This window comes from Sitodiplosis mosellana, unplaced genomic scaffold (assembly GCF_009176505.1).
Source record: "Sitodiplosis mosellana isolate CC-2019 unplaced genomic scaffold, AAFC_SMos_1.0 Smas_scaffold_6170, whole genome shotgun sequence".
In the NCBI taxonomy this organism is placed as follows: Eukaryota; Metazoa; Arthropoda; class Insecta; order Diptera; family Cecidomyiidae; genus Sitodiplosis; species Sitodiplosis mosellana.
This window is the reverse complement of record NW_022601411.1, coordinates 188,826-215,973: the sequence shown is the minus strand read 5'-3', so window position 1 is coordinate 215,973 and position 27,148 is coordinate 188,826. Positions and strand designations below refer to the sequence as shown.

The 27,148-nt window shown below is 35.7% G+C and overlaps 4 protein-coding genes across 8 annotated transcripts in view; 3 read left to right on the top strand and 1 right to left on the bottom strand.

The window, feature by feature from the left end:
* The first annotated feature begins 344 nt into the window (after window positions 1–344).
* Window positions 345–6,281, top strand: LOC129575846 (GTP-binding protein 1). Of its 5 annotated transcripts, none has more exons than XM_055459981.1 (8): window positions 345–461; window positions 1,670–1,897; window positions 2,431–2,567; window positions 2,823–3,028; window positions 3,126–3,262; window positions 4,077–4,475; window positions 4,653–5,022; window positions 5,239–6,281. In XM_055459981.1, the coding sequence occupies exons 2-8, from the start codon at window positions 1,676–1,678 to the stop codon at window positions 5,670–5,672; spliced, it is 1,905 nt and encodes a 634-aa protein (XP_055315956.1). In that variant the 5' UTR covers window positions 345–461; window positions 1,670–1,675; the 3' UTR covers window positions 5,673–6,281. The 5 variants fall into 5 exon arrangements, with proteins under 5 accessions (XP_055315956.1, XP_055315953.1, XP_055315955.1 ...); XM_055459978.1 differs by having other exon boundaries at window positions 451–1,551; XM_055459980.1 differs by lacking the exon at window positions 345–461 and adding an exon at window positions 466–510.
* Window positions 6,282–10,956: 4,675 nt separating this feature from the next.
* On the bottom strand, window positions 10,957–12,706 carry LOC129575906 (leucine-rich repeat-containing protein 15-like). Its single transcript, XM_055460142.1, has one exon. It carries the CDS (start codon window positions 12,704–12,706, stop codon window positions 11,204–11,206), a length of 1,503 nt encoding a protein of 500 aa, XP_055316117.1. The 3' UTR covers window positions 10,957–11,203.
* A 2,650-nt stretch (window positions 12,707–15,356) lies between these two features.
* Window positions 15,357–16,878, top strand: LOC129575905 (uncharacterized). Its single transcript, XM_055460141.1, has 3 exons — window positions 15,357–16,052; window positions 16,201–16,448; window positions 16,536–16,878. Exons 1-3 carry the CDS (start codon window positions 15,357–15,359, stop codon window positions 16,876–16,878), a joined length of 1,287 nt encoding a protein of 428 aa, XP_055316116.1.
* A 3,697-nt stretch (window positions 16,879–20,575) lies between these two features.
* The window catches only part of LOC129576096 (protocadherin-like wing polarity protein stan), a 96,441-nt gene continuing 89,868 nt past the window's right edge, over window positions 20,576–27,148 (top strand). Inside the window, exon 1 of the mRNA XM_055460626.1 lies at window positions 20,576–21,639. The gene's annotated coding sequence lies outside the window, so the exon portion shown is untranslated. The remainder of the gene's footprint in view (window positions 21,640–27,148) is intronic.

The window sequence follows — 27,148 nt, the reverse complement described above, 5'->3', positions numbered from 1 at the left end:
TGTTTTCCTTGCATCACGATTTCAATTTATCCAAAATATACCGCGTATCGTGCCGTATTTATCGACCATTCAAATTTTCCTTTCACATTTTTTTCTCATCGTGATTTTGTGTGCTGTGTTTGTGTGTGTGTGCAATTTGTCGTTCGTAGACAACTGGAACCAAAACAAATTATGCGCTAACAAAAATCGGATTCTAATCAGAAAATCGTGAGTTAGTTTTTCGGTTGGATAATCGACACGGACGGTGAAGCTACGGAAAAAATTAGAAAACAAGCCGAGAAAAGGAAGAGTAAAGCCTAAAGCCCAAAAGACAAATCGATTTAAGGCCTGAATGTGCATCTCTAATTGAATGTTGAACACAATCAATTTTGCGACGACACAAAAACATTTCGACATCGAATCACAACAGCAGCAACAGCAGCAGCGGCAGCGTCGGCGGCGGCTAAAACCGAACACAAAAGGTGAGAGTACTTGGCCAACTTGGTTTCGTCAGTGTCGCGCGTGCTATTCGTATGTTTATACTGGTGTTTTTTTTTCCTACTTCTGTGTGGCCATTTGTTTGTTTACGTTTCATCGCGCTTTTTTTACAACAAAAATGTATTTTTGATTCTTTGTTCGCCTTGTTCCGCTGTTTGACTGTGCAGTTTTTGTGCATGACAATCTTTTTGCTTGCATTCTTCGTTTCTTTCTTACATTTATTTTCAAGCGAAATCGTTCTATAGCCGTAGTTGTTATTCGGCTATAGTTCGATGTCGATGTAACGATAGACATCGATGTCGTCGTCCCAAAACGACTGATAAATCAAGGAGAGAGATACAGATTTTTCGTTGCTTTCGTATACACAGAGAGAAACATTCTATTTTCGTTTTTGTCGTCATTCTATTGTTGTTGTTACACTTGCATTGCCGTATTTTGTGTTTTCCATTCGCAGTTAGTGTGTGTGATTCCTGTCAAAAGTGTGCGATTTCCGTGACATCGCCGCATATTTTGACCCAAAATTGTTGTAAATTTCAGATTTTCAACATCAAATCTACTCATTCGAATGAAAAGACGAACAATTCCTCACAAAAAAGAAGCAGAGAAAAAAAACATTTGTGTTTACATAAAGCTAAATTTCATTGTGTACTCGAAAACAATACGCGTTTTTGTTGTCTCCATTCTCGTTACAGATTTTCATTCATTTCGGCCAAAAATCCGATCATATCACATGAAACAAAATCAAAAAAAAAAAAATACAAAATGTAAAACGCATAACTACACCGAGTGACAGTTGCGAAATAAACAACATATTATGTATAAGAACATGACGTATAGAATAGACTGATAGACAATATATAATAATTTTTTTGCCCGAATTTATGCAATCGCTGAGCGAAATGTGCAACATTTGACATACACTTTATCGCACGCATTGCTCTCTCACTACACTCTCACACACGAACGATAAAGCGGGAAAAAGAAACCGCGCGTAAGAATGTTGCGATGTACGATCATCGCTTTCAGTTTATTACGCTTCGATTCATTATTATTTCATCATTGCTAGTGCAGTTAGTTAGTCATTTGTTTGTCTCAGTTTGTTTTTTTTGACCAATGGCAACAATAAAAAGCGCAGTCAACATTTGGAAACAGCACATTTTTAATTGTGATTCCGTCTTGTTTACATCAACAGTGCACCATGGAAGTGGATGAGAAAATAGAGGAGAACAACAGGCAAATGCCGGATTTTTCCAGCATTCGAGGCAAAAAGGCACTCATCAGCCCAACACATGAACAATTCGATTTATTGAAGAAATTATTGGAAAATCGCATTATTGACAGCGGCGGCGAAACGATTTTCGAAATTGGCGCCGGCGACAACGAAGAAAATGGACTTGAACCAGATGAATATGATGCTTCCGTATGTAACAACTTTTTTGTGGGATTTTTTTTGGATTTCAGAAGTTTAAAATGATTGACTATTACCATGCTCTCAATTTGGAGATTTTGCAATTTTTTACACAGAAAATTCAAGTTATTGATCAAAATGATGTCGTCACTTTTCAATGAAATTCAATTATTTTTTTGAATTTATTTTTTAATTTTTCTCCGGAATTTCCTCCCTCTTCAAATTGAAAGTGGCAATTTAGAAATGAGATTTTTGTTTCTTTTTAATTTAAAGAAAAATCGTTCAAAAAATTGAATTTTTCTTTCAATTCGGAGTTTTCATCTTGAAATTTAATTTTTTTTCCCTTGAGCTTGTAATTTTCATAATGAAAATTTCATTTCTCAAAATTTGATTTTTTCTTTCCTTTTTTCGAATCGTTATCTTTTTCCATTAATTTTCCATGATTCAGTGTCGTTTGTTAAGCATCAACTACTTGTTTCAAGTTGAGACTTCCAACCAATCAATTTCATCCCATTAAATTTTTTCTCCAATTTCTCAATGTTTAGGTGGCAACATTTCAATCATTAGCGGCTACTCTGAATGCAGACTGTGTTGAATTGCGACAGCGTCCATCGGACAAGGGAATGACAGGACAATTTTTGATTCGAAGGCGGGTTGATCAAGATGATTTTATGGAAATTAGGTGAGTGATTGTACGTTTTTTTTTCGGCCAAATCTGACTAAAAATACTAAAAAAAAAACTTGGCGAAAATTTTCGTCAAATTTGAAATCTTCAACAAGCAAATTGGTTCTACTTGACTTCAGCTACGTTTTTAACAGTATATAAAAAATATTCTAAACATTTGAAAGAAGAAGAAGAAAAAGCAAGAACTTCATTCATTGAAGTCGTTTTTCCACATCTGCATCAATATTCACCCATACCAATTTCCCTTTACAGAGTTGCTGTAGTTGGTAATGTAGACGCTGGCAAATCAACGCTGTTAGGAGTGCTGACACACGGTGAATTGGACAATGGCAGAGGACATGCCAGACAGAGGCTATTTCGACACAAGCACGAAATGGAAAGCGGTCGAACCAGTTCGGTGGGCAACGATATTTTAGGATTCGACAGTGTGGGAAAGGTTGTTAATAAGCCAGATCATGGTAAATACTTTTGATTTTGATTCAGAAGCCCTGAATCAGAACATGAATTCAATTTATTTGTTCAAGCATTTAATAACACTGAACAAATCAACAACAGGTACACTGGATTGGGTGAAGATTTGCGAGAAATCCGCTAAAGTGATAACATTCATTGATTTGGCCGGTCATGAACGTTACTTGAAAACTACCGTGTTCGGAATGACGGGACACGCGCCAGATTTTGGAATGTTAATGGTATGTAAATATTAACTAGATTAAAAGGAGGATTCGGAGTAATTTTTTTTTTAGAAAATCTACCCGAATAGAAAATCTTGTGGAAAAGTGATTTTTTTGGATTAAAAGTGATTTTTTCCAGAAAAAAAATGTGTCAAGAAAAATATTTATTCTCCTTAAATGAGAATTTCTCCAACTGATGAAGTTAAAAATAAACAAAGTGTCGAAATACCGCGAAAAAGTGTCGAAATACTGCGTAAGAATGATGCAATTTAAATTGCAGAAGAATGAATAAAGAGAAAGAATGAGAGATGAGATAAGAATGCACTCTGAACTGGAAAGAATGACGCAATTCAGATGTAATATGAAACAAAAATATATTGCCGGAATACCAAAAGACAGCCAATGACATCTCTAAACCAACTTATTGAATCATCGAATATTTCGAAAAACTTTTTTTAATCGTGTGTGGCTTGAGTTGAATATAATCAACTTTACGGCGACACTAGCAGCTTCTCTGCACACACATCGTAGAAGAGAGTACAAAAATCATAGTATTTTGGCAAATGCATCGAGTAACCATTGCGAAACATCAATACGTTTTGGCTAACGCGTAGTACCGGCCCACAGAGAAGCTGTTAGCGTCGCCGTAAAGTTGATTGTATTCTAGAAAAGCCATACACGTTTGAAAAAAGTTGCCGAAAAATACAATGATGCAATGAGTTGGAATTGAGATGGCATTGACTGCTATGTGTCAAATGACTTACATTTGAAATGTATTGTGGCACTTTTCCTATGATATGAAATGATGATGCAATATTTGGTTTCTTTGTAGATCGGTGCAAATGCTGGTATTGTTGGAATGACAAAAGAGCATCTTGGTTTGGCGCTGGCATTGTCCGTGCCGGTGTTTGTGGTGGTCACCAAAATCGATATGTGTCCACCGAATATTCTCCAAGACAATTTAAAATTGTTGTGCAAAGTGTTAAAATCGCAAGGATGTCGTAAGGTGCCGGTGATGGTTCGAACATCGGACGATGTTGTGCTCAGTGCTACGAATTTCGTGTCGCAACGTTTGTGCCCAATCTTTCAAGTATCAAATGTTACGGGTGACAATTTGGATCTGTTGAAAATGTTCCTTAATTTGTTGACAACGCGAATGGGTGGAATGGAGAAATATCCGCCCGAATTTCAAATCGATGACACTTATTCAGTTCCGGGTGTTGGCACAGTGGTGAGTGAATATTAACCAAATTTTAACTTTTTCTTGGAATTTTGGAAATTTTCTTCAAAATATCGAAGGAAATTATTCCGAAAAATTAACCAGCTTCGTTTTAGAATTAAAAATTTCCGTTTTGAATTCTGAATTTTCTCCAAAAATTAAAAAAAATTCCCCTATTCGAATTCGCAGGTATCGGGTACAACGTTACAAGGTGTAATTCGACTGAATGACACATTGCTGCTGGGTCCAGATGCATTGGGACATTTCACACCGATTGCCATCAAATCGATCCATCGAAAGCGAATGAATGTCGGCGAGGTGCGTGGCGGTCAAACGGCCAGTTTTGCATTGAAGAAAATTAAACGGTCGCAAATTCGAAAAGGAATGGTACTCGTGAGCCCTGAACTCAATCCAAAAGCCTGCTGGGAATTTGATGGTGAAATCGTTGTACTGCATCATCCGACCACCATATCGTCACGATACCAAGCGATGGTGCATTGCGGCAGTATTCGTCAAACCGCATCGATATTGTCAATGTCAAAGGATATGCTAAGAACAGGTGATGATAAAAACAGTTCATTCATTCCAAGATGAGGAAATATTTCATTTAAATAAAACATTTCACACATTTTTGGCTTTGTCAAATGTTTTTGCCAATCATTTTGCAAGTGAGAAAAGTCAACAAAAACTCACTATTTTAGTTTGGCACAAGTAGAAATGCTAAAAAAATCGCTTTAATAACATTAACCGAATATCTTTCCACATCTCAAAACAGGTGACAAAGCCCGTGTTCGCTTCCGATTCATCAAGCATCCCGAATATTTGCGGCCACAGCAACGGTTGGTGTTCCGTGAGGGACGCACAAAAGCCGTGGGCAATGTCATCGAACCCATCACAAATACGGTGCATCGACCAAATGCCAATCAAAAGCCACAAAAAATGCACTCAAGAGGACAATCGAAGCAGCAACAGCATCAGCACCAGCAACAGCAGCAGCAGCAGCAGCAGCAGAACGAAAATCAAAACCAAAATCCAAATGCACAGCGTGAACCACCGGCTGGCGGCGGTGTCGGCACCATCGGCCAAACGGTTGGTGTAAAAGACGCAGATCTGGTCAAAAATACAGCACTACCAATGGACGGTGTCATCGCAATTGGCGTCGACAAACGTGACTTACACCATCGTGGCCGAACGAAACGACAAAATTAATCCAACAACCCAAACCCAACCACATATAATTTACCAAACTTTTTTTTCTCCTTCACTTTTCTTGATCTTTCTCATGAGTACGATTTTTTTTTTGCTTGGATTCAGTTGTTGCTCCGAAAGAAAGATGAAAAAAGAAAATGCTTTGTCATAGGCTAAACAAGCAACTTTGATCAATTCGATTGATACTGTAGGAAATGTCAGTCGCTGAACGACGAAGTTTTATGTTTATTCAAAGCATTCTTATGATTCGTCATTTTTTTTTGGTAGAAACAATTGCCCTTTCTACGCTCAACTATGATCTAAACACAAAATGTAAAATGTAAAAACTGTAGCAATTTTGACACTTCTTCATTTAAGAAAATCGTTCTTTTTCGTTTCGTTTGCATGATTCTTCTTTTTTTCATACGTTTTTTTTTTCATAAACCATACGAATGAATGTCGTAGCAAATTAAAAAAAAAGAAAGAAGAATAAGAGAAGTTTAGAAGAAAAGATGATATATTTTTCGAAGAAAGAAAATGAAATCAACTAAGATTTCATACCATTTTACCAAAATGTATAATGAGCAATGGATCCACACTTAATAAATACAATTTCATGATGAATTCAAATGTTTGCGAAGTTTTGATGAATTTTTTTCTGTTCGTTTATTCGTTTATCCGTTATATTGTCATTGAAATTCTAAATAAGAACTCGGAAAATGTATAAAAGGTGAGAAGAAATGTGTGAAGAATGGCAAACTATTGAGACGAAAGGTGGAAAGGCAACACCCACTGCAAGCGACTGAGGGAGAAAGAGATAGAGAGGCATCAATGCTAAAGACCAAGAGAGATAGAGAGAGAAGAAGCAGAGAGATAGAGAGAGACAGAAACTGTCAGATACACACAGAAAGATATCAATGCTAATAAAATGTAGTTGCAACGGAGCCACTCGAAGCCACTTACTGTGGCAAAATGAAATTGAATGTAAAGAATTGCATGGTAGAAATTAAATTAAGCATTTTCTTCACTTTTACTTTATCGTCGAAAAATTACGGTAATTAGAAGTTCCCTTTTAGCATGTTGCTCGTCGTCTTCATTGTCGTTGGCGTCTCGTGCAAAAGGTGAGTGGTTTTGCTGGTGCTTCTTCATTAGAAATGCAAATGTATGATTGAATCAATGTATGTGCACCGTTTAATGCAACACAATAACCATGCTAACAAGATGGTTCAGTGAATGAGAAATAAGAAATTGCACCCGGCCGTCGCTGTTTGTATAAACTGGGTGTTGATGGGACCGTAGACGAGCACGCATGTTCAAACTCAGGCCGCATTTATGTCGGAAATAAATAACTGTAACTTTTGAAATTTCTTATGAAGCAATCAAAATGTGTTTCAGATTCAATGAAGTGTCTGACAGAGTTTTTTGACTGTCAGTGCTCAAATGATTACACCCAACGGCAAAACAAACCGTTTAACGGACTGCAAAAATTCAATTTTTTGCTATGAAAAAATAGAAATTAATGGATTTCAATATTTTCCATGCATGAGACAGTGAGACACACGTGAGTTCCACATCGAGTGTCTGAAATTAAATGACAGCCTTAAGCTTTGAGTCGACTCTTCATTTGCTTTAAATGCCATAAAAGCTAAAGACTCAATTTGTCAATCGTTAATATTCTCATTCAAAACGATTCGATTACACTGCATTTCAATCAAAGTGCTGTATTTCGTTAGATAAACCGGTAATCTCGTCTTTCCCACTCTCAAGCTGATATACCGGTTCGTAATCCATTGTATCCGCGTCTTTCTTTATTTCTAGGGGATTTTAGTGCAAATTTCAAATTTTTCATTCATATTTCTTGAGCTTGAGTGAGAAGAAATTTGGATCAAATTACGGGACGTTTACACCTTCTTTTGAAAGCATCCATCAATTCACATTACCCATAGTGTGGACACAAACAATTGTTTTAACCAATAACAGTGAATATAGTTACTTTCAAAAGAAGGCGTTGAAGTCGTTGATTGCATCATAATCGTCAGTTTCGTGAATTCCGAGTAAAAAGAAAGTTAAAGATCCTTTGGAAAGGGCTACATTTTTGAAGGAAAAAATTAAAATGAATTGAACTTTGTCGAAAAAAAAAAGATTAATTAATCTTATTAAAATAAGGTAGGGAAAAATGAAAATTGCTATAAATTTTCAACGAACAATAGAGCTCAACAGTTCAATCGAAAGTGCATTGCAATATTGTGCAAAATATTTCTAGAAAAGAAGAACAAGAAATTGAGTACCAGGTAAAAATGAAGATAAAACGCTTCTTTTCTCACTAAAATCGATCTTAGGCAAAAAGTTGCATATTTACTTACCTTAATTAAATCTGCACTCTTTCGGTGTGAAGTTCGATTGAAATGAGGAAAACATTCTGTTCCACTTGAAAATCCGTAATTAAGAAATGTGGAAGGAAAAAACCATTCGCCATATAATTTCATTCGGAGCACAATACTATATTATTTATCAAAATCATAGATAAAACTGCCCCTGGGTGTCTTTGTTTCATTTGGTTGGCTGGTGTGTTGTTTGCATTCTGTCCCGTATGTTCTTCTGCGAAGTGTTTGAGATAAAGATTGGCAAGTGCACAGGTATGGAGTGGATGTAGCTAATAAATCGCTCGAAACCAACAGCGCAGCTCATTTATGGTGGAAGCGAATGCATTGATAGAAAAATGGTGTTTGCTGCGGTCATTGTATCGAGCTCACTGTGTAACACATATGCACGAACATGGTAAAAGCGATCCATTCGCGCAACTTGATTAATAACAGTTATTTTAATTATAACAATTACCTCTATCCTAGGCCATCACCATCGTTGGATATTGTGAAATGTGCACGATGCACATGTGTTTTCATCATCGCCTTCGTCGTCGTTGTCGTTCGAAATGGACTGGGCAATTGAATGCGTGTGACAATGGTAGAAAATTAAAGTCATTGCTTCGTTTCAAATTTAATTTCAACGTTTTAATTGAAGCATCAACACCAAAGCCCGTGGAATTTTTCGTTCTTTAAATTAATTTAGAAAATTTTCGAATACATTAGACTTAGGTGAAGTCAACTAATGAACAAATGACCAGAAAAAAATGATTAACTTTAAGTGGTCATAAAAAAAATTAACCATTCACCAACAAATTGGAGCAGAAATCGGTTCGCATTCCACGAGATCACATCAATCGAAATGAAAACTCATCACAATGCGCTCATTTCTGGCTTCAATTTTTCTTTTTCATCAAAGTGTCGAATAAAATATTTGAAACAAATGAGAGCGAGGGAAGGAGAAGGAGAAGGTAGTACACAGAGAGAGAGAGAAGGGCAGAGAAAGAGACAAGGAGAGAACGAGAGAGAAAAACCGAGAGAAGAAGTCAATTCGCAATTTATCAAACGGTTTTTTATTTTCCCCGGCGAATTTTGTTGCAGGTTAGAAAAACAATTAACACGAATGAATTAAATAATTATGAATTGTTTGCGGAGAAAGAAAAATGCCAAGGTGCAATCGGTAAAAATGAAGAAAAGTGAGGAGCGTCTCATTTCGTAGTGCGAGCGAGCGAAAAAAAAACCGAGTTAAAACATGTTAAAACGATTGCTACTTTTTATCTCGCGTCAGTCAACAAACAAATGATACCGTTACCAAATGTGCGATTCTTTCTTCGGTGCGAATTAAAAACGTGTTTTCAACTTCTTCTTTTTTCTTCGTTTGCACTGAGCTCGGTCTCTCCATGTGCTAGAGTGTGTGGCATGCATTTTCATATGAGGAGAGACTCACGCGCGCTTCTCTATCCAACTTATGAATTGTTTCAAAGTAAACACAAACAAACGATCTTTTTATTTCTGTTCTTGTTATTTCGTTCAGCAAATAAAACTCTCATTTAAATTCCAAATATGAACTTCAAACCGAAACGGTAATTATGTTTGCATCGACCGACATGACAGCTCGGGCTGGCAATCAAACCGTACAAATTTACTATCAAAATGATAATTGTTAAAGTGGTTTTACTGCAGCAACGAACGTTTTCTCGTAGCTTTTCATATAAATAACATTCTTGAATTGAGAAACACAACAAAATGTACCGTTTTTTTGCCACTTTGTACAATCAAATACTGCATTTTTAATTTGATACACATTAGAGCTCTCTAGAGGAAAATACTTTCTTATCACATTTCGGAATTAGAATTTTAGAACATCGCTAGTTAACGACGATATAAAAGTTTCTATGGAGATTCAACAATTGGTACGAAAAGGCTGGCATGAAATGCAGTTAGAATTAACACCATTTCACAGAGAAAAACATTTTGAGAAGCGAAATTGGCTCAAAAACATAGGACAATTTCTTAGTGCTAACTTTTTTTTTCACACTTAAAATGATTTAATCCAAACGAGTTGAAGCCTTTTTATTGCAGTAGCTTTGCATATTCAATTTACGGTCGATTTATAGTATGAATTTCATACATTTATAATGTTGCATCGTATGATAAAATTGAACTAACGGTTATCCATCATTCAAAATTTCAAATTGTTGGCGAGTTGAATCGACGCAACGGTTTGTGTTTTTTTAGTAGTGAGCGATATGAAATAGGTTGTGTATATTCCCTTGGTGTATCTTCAGCAAGAGGAAATAGCCCATTGGCACCTTCAAATTGTTTTAAAGCGACATACACAAGGCAAGAACCCAACTAATTGGATCTTTTTCTGTAAGTTATACAGATAAAAATTTTGAACAAAATAGGAGACAAATGAATTTGCAAGCAAAAATTACACGTGCCATTGAGCATCATGGTTCAGCATTGAGCGGAAGAAGAGATTTTTGTATTTTTCTCGTTATTTATAAAGAAGTAACGTGAAAAATATTGTAAAGAAAAGAGATAATAGGTACATTCGGAATTATTTCAGATTATCAACAGAACTTCAAATAAGCTAAAGCCACCAAATCGCTATCTATTTCCAGTAGTGAGAAAAATGGAATAAAACGTCTCTTCCTGTCAATGCTGAGCTGTGCCATATTCGCTCGCAAATTTGTTTCTTTTTTGCTCAAAGTTTAATCTGTCTCACTCACAGAAAGCTAGAAGCTAAAATTTCAACCGCCGCAAAGGCAAAACGGATATTTTTTTTTACATTTTCATGGATTTGACCAAATTTTTTACCTTTCGCGGACCAAATTTCAACTTCTAGTTTTTTGTGAGCAGTTTTTGAGTTAGTTTTTATAAGTATCCAATAGATACTATCTATCTCTTACTTCCACCCCATCAAATGAAATTTTTTTTATACCAATAAAAACTGATCTTTATCACCTCTATCAAGTTTTAGATTCATTAATAAATTAATTTTTGATAATTATCAAAAAGAAATTAAAAAAGCACACGCCTCAACTTATCATTACACAAAAGTTATAAATTTATTGTGAAACACATAGAAAAATCTTATTTTAATCTTTCTTCAAACTGATTTCTCTTGCGAAAGAAATTGAAAAATAGAAAATAAGAAGAATTTACTTGATGTATTATCTTGTTTTATATGTTCAACATCATTGGCCGTTCACTTATCATTTCATGTGGAATACTGACCTCAGGAACCAAATTATTCGATTTTAATTGACCGAAAATTTTGAATAAACCATAGCAATAGAAAAAAATGCTCGATATGAATGCAATGCCTGCAATTATCAGGTATAAGCTATTGTGGCATTCTCGAGTTGATTTAGCACCGTTGTCCTTCATGTCATTTCCGTGTAATTGAATGTCCTGTGTAGGTCCTTCTGTGGCTTCATGTCCTTCTGTGGCTTCATCTCCTTCCGTTACATTATCATGATTCTGAAGTTCCATCACTTCATCCCGAGATTTGCATTTGATGCCTTGAACATGCGTGTCGCCGGTTTTAATCGTTTCTGGTGCAACTGGAATGTGAAGTTTTTCCGAGCTGATTGATTTCATGAATTGCAGTAAATAAGAGCAGTTGAAATTATTTCCTCTAATATCGAACACATGTAATTGCGGAAAAAGTTCACTTGCGAATCCATGCAGGTCCTTCAGTCGATTTCCATTCAAATGGAGTGATTCTAAATCGGGAAGAATGAGCTCAAACATCTTAAAATCCAATTTTTTCAAATAATTTTCGGATAAATCCAGTGAAACCAATTTTTGCTGATGTGAAAACGTTGCCAATGGAATGGCGGATAAATGAGTTTGTCTCAAATTCAGGTATTCCAGATACGGTACTTTGGCAAATGCTCCAATGTTTAAATTAGCCAGTGGATTGAATGCCAAATTAAGGTGTTTTAATTTGGCAATTTTTGTGAATGTTCTTTCCAAATTTGATATGTTATTGTTGGACAAATCCAATATCATCAAATTCATGGGTAATGCACTAAAATCAAATTCATTGATTTTATTATGCGATAAATTCAATTCCTTTAAATTGATCAAATCGACAAACATGTATTCGTCAAGTTTTGTTATTGCATTTTGCGACAGATTTAGTGTTTCGAGGATTTTTGCATCTTTGAAAGCGAAAGTGTCAACACTTTTGATATTATTACATGCAAAATCAGCAACTTCTAGATTTTTAGCGGCAAAAAATACACCTGATTGTATTTCGGATAGTTGATTATTTGCAACGAATAAATTTGTTAAAATTTTTGCTCCCGAAAATGTACCGATTTGCAGTGTTTCCAGTTCGATGTCCGAAATATTGAATGTATGTATGTTCGGGAATTTCGCGAAAAAATCTATGTGAATCTGATTGAAACGACAGTTTTCGAATTTTATTGTGCCCGGATAGAAAGCATATTCACTGTGGTTTACTGGATGATATGAACAGTGAAATTTATCTTGAAGAAAAATGTCTTGTTCATGGTCAACTTCGTTGCACTTGAATGTCAACCAATCGGTTCCAGGCTTTCTTTCCAATATACGTGCATATACACAGTCACTGATATGCTCAAATTTGGAATCGCAAGCTCCAAATTTTGTGAAATAAATAATGAACAGCAGATAATAAACTGATGCTAACTCCATGATTTTGAATGGACGACTAAATGCTTCTCTTTTAGTATGAACTAAATGTACACTTGCATTGCAACATTTGTATTAAAAATCTGAGCAATTAATACAATCAGCAAACAAGTACACAATTCAAGACCATATCACTTAAAAAAAATACTCCCACACACAGTCTTTGTGCACTTTGTCACCAAGACTATTTCGTGGAAATACAATGTTGATAAAGAAATTTGAATGCTGAATCAGAACAACCATCTTTGGACAGCAAGTCAATACGACTCACCAACCAAAGTTTATACATACAGTTACTCACAAAATTGTTCAATGTGTCCAAAACGCATATTTTCTATATCGCATGGGGCAGATATGGCAATATTATCGTGTGATACTTGCTTACTTGCGTCTAATATTCATCATATTTCATCAAAAAAGAAATATTCGGCTACATCTATTCGTAATGCTCAATTTTATGTTACAAAATATCGCTGATAACATTTGATGCTGTCGTTTTTACAATCTAAGGAATTCCCGTTCATTTCGTCTATTCCACAGTTCTCTGTTGAGTCACGCTTTAATCATTTCCTTTTTCAATTCTACAGCATCAAAATAAGAAACATTTTCGTTAGTTTTATCAGAAAATGATTTCATTTTAGTTATCAACAACGAAAAATTTCGAAGAAAACAACGAAAATCATTTCGATTGGTATAAAATTTAAAAAATTGATTGGAAATGATTTTCGTTGTTTTCTTCGAAATTTTTACAAACCTCCCATACAAACTTTTCGACATTTTGACTAAAATTACCGATTTTTGGACAATTTTGTATGGGAGGTACCCGTTAATCGATTCCGATTGGCTTCAAACTTTCTGAGGTTTCATTTTTTGGAGAAAAAATTGGATTCTCAAAGTTTCATGTTGATCGCATTTGCAGAAGTTTGATTTTTTGTCCTCAATTTTTGTCGAAATTTTCTTGGAAAAAATTGAGGGCCAAAAATCAAACTTCTGCAAATGCGATCAACATTAAACTTTCAGAATCTTATTTTTTCTCCAAAAAATGAAACCTCAGAAAGTTCAAAGCCAATGTGGTACGGTTTACGGGTACCTCTCATACAGAATTGTCGAAGTTTTAGTTAAAGTGACCAATTTTTTACTTTATTTTCATTACTATATTTTCACTGCCTTTATTTCAAGAAAATTCACAAAAAATAACCAAAAATACCTACGGACAACGCAGGCCAACGGTACGGAAAAGTTCGGGATTACCAATGTAATTCTTTTTATTTTGTAACATAAAATTGAGCATTACGAATAGATGTAGCCGAATATTTCTTTTTTGACGAAATATGATGAATATTAGACGCACGTAAGCAAGTATCACACGATAATATTGCCATATCTGCTCCATGCGATATAAAAAATATGCTTTTTGGACACATTGAACAATTTTGTGAGTAACTGTATGTTTAATTATATATTTCAATGGCAATGAGGCAACTCAGTAAAATATACTGTAACAAACACAATCTTTTTTTTTAGGATGTTTTTTGGGTTTTTGAGGACATTTTTAGGTTTTTTAAGATGTTTTTTGTACTATTTTTCGGACGAAATTAGGGTCTTTTAGGTCGATTTTTGTAGTTTCTTAGGACGATTTTTGTATTTTGTCAGGACGATTTTTGTGATATTTAGGATGATTTTCGTAATTTATAGGACGATTTTTGGGTTTTTTTTAGGACGTTTTTCGTTTCACCCATGTAATACGGACCAAATTTATCAGTGATCAAACAGTTAAGAATAACAATTATCATGTTTATACAGACCCTTGGAGAACTTTTGAAATACACAAGAAAATCATGGTCAAAAGAACCAGAGTGAAACAAAATTAGAGTCGTATTTGCAAACTCAGATTTTAAATGGCCTTTTTTGCACACGAAGGATTTTGATGTTGCTTTTGCAAGCATTTCATTGAAATGACTTCAATAAGGTCTGTAATACAAATTCTGTATTTTTGGATAAAAAAAATGTGGTTCAATTTTATGGAGTATGCTTCGTTTTCATCTCTGGTTTCATTAACTGCAATTCAGTTTTGAAAACGTATTAAAGACGTAAGCTTTTTTTTCATGATATTCTTCAGTTAACAAGCAAGGAACGTTATTTTGAGCATATTTAGCAAAAATAATGACAAACTCAGAACGTTAGAATATCGTCTTCCATTTGGTGTCAAAACAAATTTCCGAGAACATTGCTTGATTGCGCATATTAACATTTGTTTGTTTTACATTCTTAGTGACATTCTTGCATATCTGTTTGTTTTGCAAATCATGTAAACTCAACTTGTATACATGTATTGAACGGAGTAGCCATGCAGGAGAACGAATGCGCCCAAAAAAAATTAGTTCAACTTGTACTGTCATTGAAATAACTCGTCGTTGAAGTGTTGTGAACGGTTTAATCTATCAGAAAAATGCTTCGAAATATATTATGGAAAAAATCACCACAGACCGATTTGTACGTTGATATTTTTGCATTTCAACTAAAAATAATAACTTTGCGGGATGTAGAATGTGCATTTGATTCAAATGATCCGATTGAAAAAAGCAATTCGTTGGCCACCGTTTGCCGTGAAAATGGAAAAAGAAGTTTTTCTTCGGGCGATTACGTGAAAGCAATGCAAGAATTCAACAATTGTTTGCGTAAAGCTGAAATTGGGTCTGACGAAATAGGTTTAGCTTATGCAAATCGATCAGCATGCTTCTTTAAAATGGGCATGCTTCAAGAGTGTTTGATGGACATCGAAATGGCGAAAAAATTCAACTATCCATCACATTTGATGCACGCATTGAACGCACGTGTTTCAAAGTGTAAACGTCTATTGGACGAAGGACAAATCAACGCAAATCTATGTAAAGTTCGAGAGCCAGTATTAAGTTTTAACGAGCATGAAGAATATCCCGGTGTCGCTGATTGTTTGGAAATCCGACAAAACGATAAATTCGGTCGACACATCATCACCACGTGCGATCTCCAAATAGGTCAGACGATTTTGGTGGAGGAACCATTTTCGATTGCGAGAGACTCAAGAGTAGACTGTGATCGTTGCCTTGGCTGTTTTAAATATGCCCAGAATTTCATCGCATGCAACAATTGCGTGGGCCGTTGCTTGCATTGCAATGAAGATTGCATGACCAATTCATTTCATCACATTGTTTGCAACAGTCTAATCGCTGAGGAGTATGAAGAAAAAATTGAATTAATTGTAAAAACTATTTTCAGTGCAATTGTGGCATTTTCTGATATCGATCGCTTGATGCATACGGTCGAATTACTACTAGATGGTAAAGGCACATCGGACTTAACGAATGCCGTACAAAGGAAATTTTGTATGCTATTCCAATTGGCTAACCAACAAAAAAAACACTTTCTGATTAGCTGCTAATGGTTTCGTTGCCATTACAAAGTCTTCTGATTTCGAAAATATGTTTACATTCGACAAACATCGTCGCTTTTTACAGCATTTAATTCTACATTTTGTCCACGTGGTTGTGAATCAAGTCAGTTTGAATGAATACGTAAAATTAGAGACCGGATCGCGAATGGATTTTGGCTTCTTCCTCCCGTATGCGCACGGAATGTATCCATTTGGATGTTACATGAATCATTCGTGCCTTCCAAACGTCTGCAGTATGTCAGTTGATAATCGTCTCATCTGTAAAGTGATTCGACCCATTAAAAAAGGCCAACAGATTTTTCGCTCCTATCTGTAAGTATTTTTTTGTTCTTTCTCGAATGAAAATGACGTTTTCAAGGATGAAATTTCAAAGAATTCTTTTCAACGATTATTATGCAGGAATCCGAGTAATCTGAATTATATAAATCCCCTTACTGATCGTAAATTGGATGTAGAGAAACAATTGCATATGAAATGTGAATGTAACCTGTGTTCGGGTGATGCTTGGACGATGCTTCATGACAAGAGCCTCAAACAAAGCCCATTCTGGAAAGATGCTACAGCAGCAGCCAATATGACGGAGAAAGCATTTCGAGCTCTATCCAATGAAACGAAGGAGTATTATGAAAATAGAACAATTAAATTCCTGGAGATGTATGACCGATTTCATCCACTCAACGACACCTTGTGCGTACAATGGGCTCTTATTGTCATGTGGAACGTATTAGCAACACACTTTTGAACTGTCAACATTTTGCTTCTTTTTTTTTATTATCAAAAAAAAAATTATCAACAAATATCATATAGATGTGAAAATTCTTAGGTTTTCTTAAATAAGAATGAATATTCATACATAAAAATAATGCTATAGTAGTTTTCCATATACTAAGATTTGATGACCCATTTTCATGATAAGATTCTGACCGATATTTCCTTCTGATAAACATATCCATTTTATCCAATGGAATATTTACTTGGTTGTGTTCCTATTTGCTACTTCTGATGAACCCTCACTAGAAATCAACTCAGCAAAAACAAATTCATAAATATTACAAATTGTTAAATCAATGTAAACTGATGCGAACGCAATGTGAAAAAAAAGATAAATAGAAGATGAGAAAAATCGAGAAAAAAAATCAACAGAAAAACAGAAGGAAAAAGAAATCAAATTAAGAAAAAATCGATGAGTGAAAAAACCTTGGTCCAATTTTATTTCAATTGATAACATCAAACACCCACCCGTATTGCAACATTTTCAAGTTCACAAAATAAAATAAATGACATTTACTTGATTTTTAGTTATTACAATTTTTATTATTTATTTTAATTTCGATTAACTTGATTTGTCAAAAAACCACAATCAATACTCCGACAATATTCAAAGCTCATGAACATTGAGCATGGGATGCATTCGGTTATGCCATACTCAGGAGCATGCCAAGGTACTGTATAAATATATGAATAACAAAAATGATACTAGGATTCATTCCTCCAGGTAATTTAATTAAACTTCAATGAAGTTATTTAGCCATCAACTATATTTCCGTATGTAAATGAGTCAAAATTTAACTGTCCAAATCAAAGCTGCAGAATTTGTTTTCAAGTTTAAATTAATTTCCCTTTCTTTTTTTTTGTTAGCCTAATTCAGTCTTGTAGCGTTCGAAAAAATGTGTGCTACTTCTTCATTTTCGAACTATAATTCCAACGGTTTGTTTGATTTAATGATTGAAAAAGGAAATTGCAATGGATTTAAAACGGGAAATTGCAAATCATTAATATTTTCATTAGCTCAAGATGATGATGATGGTTGTAGATTTAATCACACAGATGAAAGATGATTTAGATTGGATTTGAGAACCATTTTATGTGTTGAACATAAAAAGTGGTGCATAAAAACATTTTGCCTTAATTTACTTTACTTGGTTGGTGGTCAATCGAAAACCATTTCACTTGAAAATGATTAAACAAAGCAATTTCTTTGAATGTTGAACTATTTTTCCACATTGCCATACTTCGTTCTAATAAAATCATTTTGTTGTGCTCATTTTGAGGCAATGAACTGAATAGTGAATGTTGAATTTTTTGAGTTTTGAATCTATTTACAGCATCCTCTTATTTCCTTCCCTGACATTTGTCAACGTTCTGAACAATAGAATGGAAATGACATGTCACCCAGTGCGAAATGTTCGAAATCGAAAACGTCGGACCGTGTGATTACGTGCAGTCTTGTAAGTGGAACTGTCTTTTTGATTGAAATGTCTTCATTCTTTTGTTTTCGCTTCAAAAACGATTTCGATAAGTTAGAAACAAGGAGCTAGCTTGAGATTCTGTTGAGAATGAGCCAAATGTTAAAAACACTAGAAACCAAATGAGCATTCAATAAATGTTCACCTTTCTATCATTTTCTCTCTTTTTATGATAGTTTTTCTTCTCTCTCTCTCTCTCCCTCTCTCCTTCTCTCCCTCTCACCCACTTTTTTCACTCGAAATTTTCAACTGTGCACGGTGATGTGATCAAAATGTGTCAAAAGCATTCACGCTGTGGAATGCAGTAATAAGGCATTTGATGAATGTAATAAAGAGAAAAGACGAGATGAAATCACAAATGACCTGAAGAGTTAATGATAAATGATGGTCGCTCGCTCGCATGGGATGAGATAGGATGATGTTTGTTGCGTTAGATGCGCGCGGTGTACGTGAGACGGCAATTTGCACGTTCGCCACTCAATGTGCATTGTCAAGTTTTCTATTCTAATGATTGTAACACACACACAAATATATCCAGTTTCATCGTCGTGTAGTTGTCCATTTGTAATCTTGTGTGATTTTATCTTGGCTCTATATCTTATCTGGCTGTCTTCAATGATTGGTCTGCATTTGACTTGGCCAATTTAGTAGCGATTTTAATGTTACGCGCAATTCATTTCATAATTGTAATGAAATCCAGCTATCGCTTTGGCTTATCGGTGATTTGACAGGCTTTTTTTCTGCTGTCACGACAAAACTAAACAGAAAATAGGCTCTCTATCAATTGAGCACTTTCAACGAGTTAGAAATACACTAAATTGTTTCATTTAAACCTTTTATGTCGCAAAAATTATCTTAAAAAACTCTTATTTTTTCATATAAGAGCGAGAAAAACGATGAAAAATTTATGGTAAATTTTGAAAAATGGACAAAAAAGGAAAACAACAATTTAAAAATGGAAAATGATCGAAAATAGCGAAAAAAAATTAAAAAACCGTTGAGAAAGAACGAGAAAGTTGAGAAAAATGGAAAAATCATCAAGAAAATGACAATCAAGAGAATTTTCAGCGCAGAAAAATTTCAATTTGATGGTTTTTCTTCACCACATTGAACAAAAAATCTAAAAATGTGAGAAAATAATTGAAAAATACAAGGAAATTGGAAGAAATTTAGCTCAATAAGAAACGAAGGCTGCGAATCTGTAATTTCTTTGTCAAAAAAAAAAACAAAAAAATTAGACGTATTTTCATTCAGTTTTGAATCCCTGTTAAAAAAAGAAGTAATTTGTTCAAATAAGCAATCAAAACAATTTTTGTCTAATTTCTCTGGTGATTCGAACAAAAATGAAATGCTTCCATTCTGCCTTATCATAAGATCTAACAGAACAAACAAAAATAAAAGATTGACTGCCGAACCTAGTATCATCTGCATGTAAAACGCTCCAAACGCATTGGTTATAGCTTGGGCACGTCGAATGATGGTCATCAGAAGAAGTGTTAGCATCAACATATTATTTACAAATAATTTTTTGTTGTTTGCATCTCTCCTCCTGATGAAATGATAATACACCGAAAGCATACATCGAAAATGATTTAAGTACACAATAGCACCGCAATTCAAACATGTTCATCACACCGGCGTCGTCGAAAACGACGACGACGACGACGACGACGACCACTGGAACCTAGCAACAAAATGCATTGTGTTTTCCAAGCAAATAAACAATCGCCGATGATGGCAAGAGAGAGCATACACAACGTAGTATGCTGGTCGTACAGCGTGCCGCTGTGGCGCGTACAGTGGATTTAATCACATTTCCAAGTCCACATGTATAGCGGCTTGATGTTGTTATTTTAAATGCAGACATGCAGCCAAAAACATGCATGGTTCTCTCTTCATTTGTTGATGAGTTCTTTTGCTACCGCACGCCATTCACTCTCTTTCTCTCCCTAGCCTCTCTTTGCCCGTTCCCTCTTTGTGTCGTTCTTTTCGTTGAGTTCCCTCATTTCGGACTGAAACTTTCGGTTGAAACGCATCGCGTACGGTTTTTGTGTGCGCCGCGTCATCGAATGTGCGCGCGAGACAGTTCGCGTTCGCCGTTTACACGCTCCGCTCTGTTTTGGTTTCTCTTCGGTTGCACTTGATTCTGTTGAATGGATTGGTGCGGCGTTCAGTTTGAATTGAGCCGTCGATGTGAGAACGTACGTTAAATTTTTTCTTTTTCGTTTGCCAATCGTCGCGTAGTAAAACTCGTTTCTCTTGTGCTATCATCGAGTTGTGTTTCGAATCGAAACTTTCGATGCACGCGATTTTTCATAACCATTGCATATTTCTGTTTTTGTCTCATTCGTCGATTTTGTTTAACAATTCATTCACAACATATAGACACATTTCGATTAAACTGAAGAGAATATTGTCGTTTTGGTCGTGCAATTAAATTCTTTGTTTGTTTGTTTTTTTTTGGGTTCGAACGAAAGACTCGTAACCAAAGCGAGAAATCCAAAAACAGAGAGACAAAAGGAATTAAACAACAGAATATCAAGTGTGAAGAAAAAGAAGAGAAAAAAAAGCACGAGAAAGGAATATATATTCAAGGTATAAACAATTGGGTATGCGTGGAACCGGTGCATGTACTCTTTCATTTCATTGTCTTGTTGCTCGAGTGGAAATGCGTTATTACATTTCGATTTCGAGTGTGTTTTGTAATTAAACTGTGTGAAACTAGTAACAAAAAATAATCCATCTAAAAAATACACGTACGAGGGGAATGAATAAACAAAGTTTGAAGCCTGATCAAATCAGCAAACCGATCAACAACATAAAACCAGCTAGAATAACAAGCGAAAATCCTGCAAACAAGTGACAAAAATATTCCCAGGAAAAAAAAAAACAAGCCACGAAAATACTACACAAAACCGAATCGAGTGACAAAAATCCTCCAAAATAAAATCGAATGACAAAAATCCACCCGAAAAAAACAACAAGTGACAAAAATCCATTGAGTGCAAAAGTGAATAACAATAACCGAATGGAAATTGTGTATGTGTCAAAACAAAAAATTGCCCAAAATTGAAGTGAAAGAAGAGAAAAAGAGCTAAAAGCAAAAAGTTTGTCAAGTGTTAACGGATTTTAAGGTGAAAATAATTTGGAATACATTGTTATTAAAGCAAACACAAGAGAACGAAAAACTCGGGGAAAAAAAGGAGGAAGAGAACGACGAATAAAAAACGGATTTTGAAAATCAATCAAAATTATAGGTATGTAATTGTTATGAATTCAATAAAAAAAACAAAAAAAATCGGTGCTTCAAACAGTGAACATGGCATTTGATACACTGAGAGTCTCAGACATGTGAGTCGTAATTGATTTGAGAGACGACCATTGCCATTTCAAAAACAAACCACCATTCAAAATGAAATAGAAAAAAAATAATCGTTCCGATGTGTACGAAGTACTTTTTTGTATATCTAAGCAGGTGTTTGATTACTAGAATTTCCTTTTCGTTCCGTTCCAATGCCGCAACTGTCTTGAGTCTTAAGACATTTGACAGGCGGCCGTTTCTTATTCTTTGTTTCTTTTTAACAGTCGCACATTTAATGTTTTCCGCAACTTTGGAACATTCGTTCAATGTACCGCAGCTCGATTTAAAGAGTATCTCTAAAGTTACGCTCAATATCAAAATGGCAAAGACGAGAAAAAACCACAAAGAATTTCACGTTCGAACAAGGTCCGAAAACGGACACGCCAATCAATAAATCGGTTGTAAATTCAATCGACGTTTGACGTTTCCAAAAAAAATTTCGCCGCACCGTACAAATTGTTTGCGCCGTGGAGGTGTTGGTCATCTGTTGATAGCAATGCTGTGTTTCGCATTGGACTGTTGATAGCAAATGCCGATCGCCATCCAAATGTCTTGAGAACGAACAACTGTCTTGAGTTAACATCACACAAATGATCAACGTCGCAAATGAATTTGCAAAAGACGCAGAAAAAAGTGAAAGAAAGAAAAATCGCGTAAAGATCGAAAATTAAATGAGAAAAATCAGCAAAGCGATCTCATCGAGAAATGAGCAGAAACGATTGGAATGCCAGAGTGGACGCATCATTTGTGTGACGTTGATCAATCAATAAAGTCACACACACACGCGGTGCATTAGTCGGTGCATTTGAAAAACGGCAATTGTATAAATGCGCTTCTTTTTTGCAACGCCATTTCAGGAACACACACGCGCGCGCGCGTTCACATTCTCGACCAAGTCAAGAACATTCGGATTGGTTCGATCAGACGTAGCGCGCGATTTTCGCGTTTTCCAATCGATTACCATCAAGTAAATTGAAGCATTAACGATCGGTCGACGAGAGAGAGAAGCCCTATGATTAATATCGGATATGCATCCATTTGAAAGAGAATTAGAGATAATGGAAAATCAACCACGAATAGAAAAAGTAGCGGAACCAGGCAAATCGAATGAAGCATTCGAATCGAATCGAACGAATGTATTCAAACCGAAAATAACCAGTATTGAAAAACACTGACTGGTGCGGCATCGTAGAGACCAGGAATATGAGAGAAAGATAGATAGAGTGGAAGAAAAAAGAATCAAAATTATCGAACACTAAAGTGAAATAGACGGTTGTTGATGCTGCCTTTTTTTCTACTACAAAATTTTATCGTTATTGATGGCTGCATAATAAATGCAGCATCTCTTGACTTACTAGAGCCTCCATCGCATGCGTACGAAAATGGAATGTTTTCTAGAAAAAAGAACAGCGACGATGACGACGACGCAGAAACGGCTGCGATGGCAGTGAAGAAAAATCTCATTGGCACGATAATAGCAAACAAAATCGCCCAAGAATTTATTATTTTAACATGCAAGCGGAGCCTCCAAACGAACAGCAAACTCGACGACGGTTGAGATAGCCAGCAGCAACGCTGAGTAAAAGAGAGACAGAGAGAGAGAGAGAGAGAGAGCGCTTGCACCATCGACCAAACATTATACACACACTCAAGACATCACCATCTCTCTCAAATCATAATAACAACAGAAAATATCGCTCGCTTTTCTCTCTCTCTCTCTCTCTCTCTCTCTCTTTCTCTCTCTCTTTCTCTCTCTCTCTCTCTCTCTCTCTCTCTCTCTCTCTCTTTCTTTCAACCTCACTCTTGCTCTTTCTCTGTTCGTTTAAATTACCTGTTTTGCGTTGTGAGGTGATTGTTTCTGCTCTTTTTTTTCCTTTCTGTGTTTTATTTTTCCAATGCATCGCGCGTTTCTGCTTCATTTTACTCGATTCGGTCGCATTTGCGATTATAGTTCTTCGTACGTACAATATTTCTTTTTTTTTCTCTCTCTTGTCTTCGATTAAACGTCTCTCTGTCGTGGCATAGACGTCCAACAGATGAACCGTAGAGTGAGTCTTTCTCTCGTTCTCGCTCGTTGGTTTCGCTTCATTTGTGGCCAACAGTTTTGAACTACGTATTATTATCATAGGCCTAGGCCATATTTATACTTGTGCGCCGCTTCATCGCATGTGTGCATGCCACAATCGCAGCAAACGCAATTACCATTTTCATTCGCTCGCTCTCTCCTTCGGCTTGTTTTACTTCAGTCTCTGTTTAACGCTCTCGCTCTCCAGCTCTGTGATCAGTATTTTTATTTGATTTCAAGCAAAATTCCTGGCAAAAATGCAACAGACAATCACCATGCATGCCCCCCATTCAAATGCCATCTTCATATCCAAAAAAATAAAACAACATGCTCGACATCATCTTCCGCGTATATCATCCAGCAGCAACAGAACCAACAGTTACAACTACCCATACTTACAAACCGAATATTGTGGATTTTTTGATTTATTTAATTGCAACATATCGCAAGACAGATCATATTTCTGCACATTTCACGGAATCACAGTGCAAAAATCAAAATGCGCCGTTTTGACCTCACTTAATCATTTTTTATTGCCTTAACCAACATTTTTCTTTTCGGGAAAGAAAATTCTGTTGATATCGGTTTTTTCATACGGAAAAACCGTATTTATTCAACTACTTTTTTCTCATTGCGGGCCCAATTTGAACAACTCTCGCGTTGAAACCATTGAATGATTTTGAAACAAATATATGTTCGGTTTTCGATGTGAACTGTTTGCAATTCAATGCTGTTTCGATCACCTTTTTTTTTCTTCAAATCATCGAATTCCACCGAATAAACAAATCTATTGCTGAAATATATCGATTATCGAACTGCATTTGAAAAATAGGTGGTGGTTATACCGAACTCAAACGAATAGCTCAAAAGACTTCAGACAGAAAAGTCTGAATTGATTTGCTCTGAAGCAGATAACTCTTGTATGAAGAAAAAAAACAAAACAGAGTCACAAGAACAATCAAATTGAATTTAGTCCAAAAAAAATCCTTGAAATTAAACAAACTTCATCAAGTTTCGTCGATTTATTTCGGTTTTATAGTCGATTACTAATCAATCATTCGACAATTTCGACTCGGTATATTCGTCGTTCGTCTACCTATTTTTTAAATGCAATTCGATAATCGATTCGATTCAATTCAATCCAATTCAATTTAACTCAATTCGATTTCTACATGTTTTTTGTATACTTTTAGTTCTTAAATATTTCCTTTGGAATGTGAAATGTAGAATCTTCTAACCAGAAATTGAAAAATTTCTTCCAAAACTCAACAAATTAAATAATTCACTTCCAAATCATTTTCAAACTCTCATTCTGCATTCTGCAATCCGAAGAGATTTTTTTTTTGCAATTTTTAGATCTGAGTTAAATTTGATGTGTTTTTCAGACTACTCCCTTCATATGTGCATCGATCGTTTGAGCATAAAAAATAGGAAAGAATTTCATCGATAAATAGAAAAGATAGATTCGAAAGAATTCGAATTCATTTAGAACGAATAATCTTGAGCTGAAGAGATATCTTGATTCGATCGAACATAGAAATGGATTTGAACCTAGAAAAAATGAATCTGAACCTAGAAATATGAAAAAAGTCAATCAATTAAATTATCAATGGAAAATAGAGAAAAAAATCAATCGAAGCTTATGTTAATGCGTCAATCGAATGTGGTCGATCCAAATGTGAGAAATGTCATTACGGTTTCACTCATGTGTGCAAAAATATGCGAGAATGGTAATAGGATTTGGAATTGTTCTTGTTCAATGGAAACAGCGCACAGCTCGATGCTGTGAGCAAAAAGCGAAAAAGATCTTATTATTCCGAGTCGTAATGATCGTTAAGAAAAAATATCCGTGCAAAAAGTGTTGTGCAGAGCGTGGAAAAATTAAGAGTATCGACGTTGATTTTATGTTGGAGAATATCAGATATAATTATAATTAGCTTTGGCAAAGTAATCCAGTTATGACTTGAGCATATATATCTGTATGCATTCTTTTAATTGAGAGCAAAACTTTCAAACCGATATTCGAAGACCATGTGTGTGTGTGTGTGCATGCATTCCTTGTGAGTGTGGTGCGAGTAAAGTGCTGCATTTTGGTTTTGAATGACTTAAAAGCATTTGCTTGATTGTAACAGCAGCGCAAGAAAAGAAAAATCAAGAGGTACACGGTGAACGAGGTAAAAAGAAATCAAATGTGGTTAGTATGGCGACGGTTGTGTTATTTGTTTCCAACATGTTGTTACTGTTGTGCAACTCGTTGGCTCATGCAGGATGTGTGTGCGCTCGCGTTGTAATGCATTCATTGTAGATGTAAGGTATTCCTTGTTGATTGAAGATCAAGTGGTAGCCATATAAGAAACAAAAAACAACAACAGCAGCAGCAGCAGCAACAAGAGAACCTCATAAAATGAGCGTGTGTGTAATTTTTACCTGTGGCACAATCGTATGCTATCCACTCACACACACACACATACTCAGAGCGAGAGCAGCGTACACACATGCACGTCGGGCTTCGGGTCTTCACGTAATTACGTTCGAATGTTACCATTTTCCTCTTGATTGCTACAAACTCCACCGTGTGTGTACCTTGTCTTTTATAGCTTGAATCTTATTCTTTTCTTCTGTATTATGTTTTTTTGTGTTCTTTTTTTTATCGTTTCGCGCGGAATGTTTTTCTTATTTGTATCTATCAAACATTTGAGCTGTCGGCGTGCAGGCAACAATGATCTTTCTCTCTCTCTCTCTCTCTCTCTCTCTCATTCTCATTCTTTAACTTACACCACGGTGAACAAAGAGCGACCAATAACAGAAGAAAAGAAGACAACAACAACACGATGGCTCTGTTTGTAGCATCAACGCGCGACGCGCACAACGAACGAACGCGACTTGTGCTGAACGAAATCGAGAAACACAACATGAGCGCACACGGCCACGGTAAAGTCAATAATATGCGAATATACAACACACGTACATCACACTCTTGGAATATCGGGTACACAACTACATGGCACTCAAGATGGCAAGAACGAATTTCTCTTCTCTTTCTTTCTTTCGTTCGATGATTTTCTTTTTTTCGTTTCGTCGTTATACCCTCGCTCTATCTATCTCTCGCAAATATTTCTATTTAAAAAAACAAAGATGAAGAAGAAAAAAGCACACACAAACCACACACCAACCAAGAGCAAAGAGAATCGTCCCGTATACGGATTGCGCGCACACACAGTATTCAATGTGTGTATGTTGGCTTTCAATATATTGAAATTGGCCGTTTCGTGTCATTGCACCTTACCAATAAATGTTTTATACACTCTCTCGACCGCATTCACACATTCAACCGGATCAA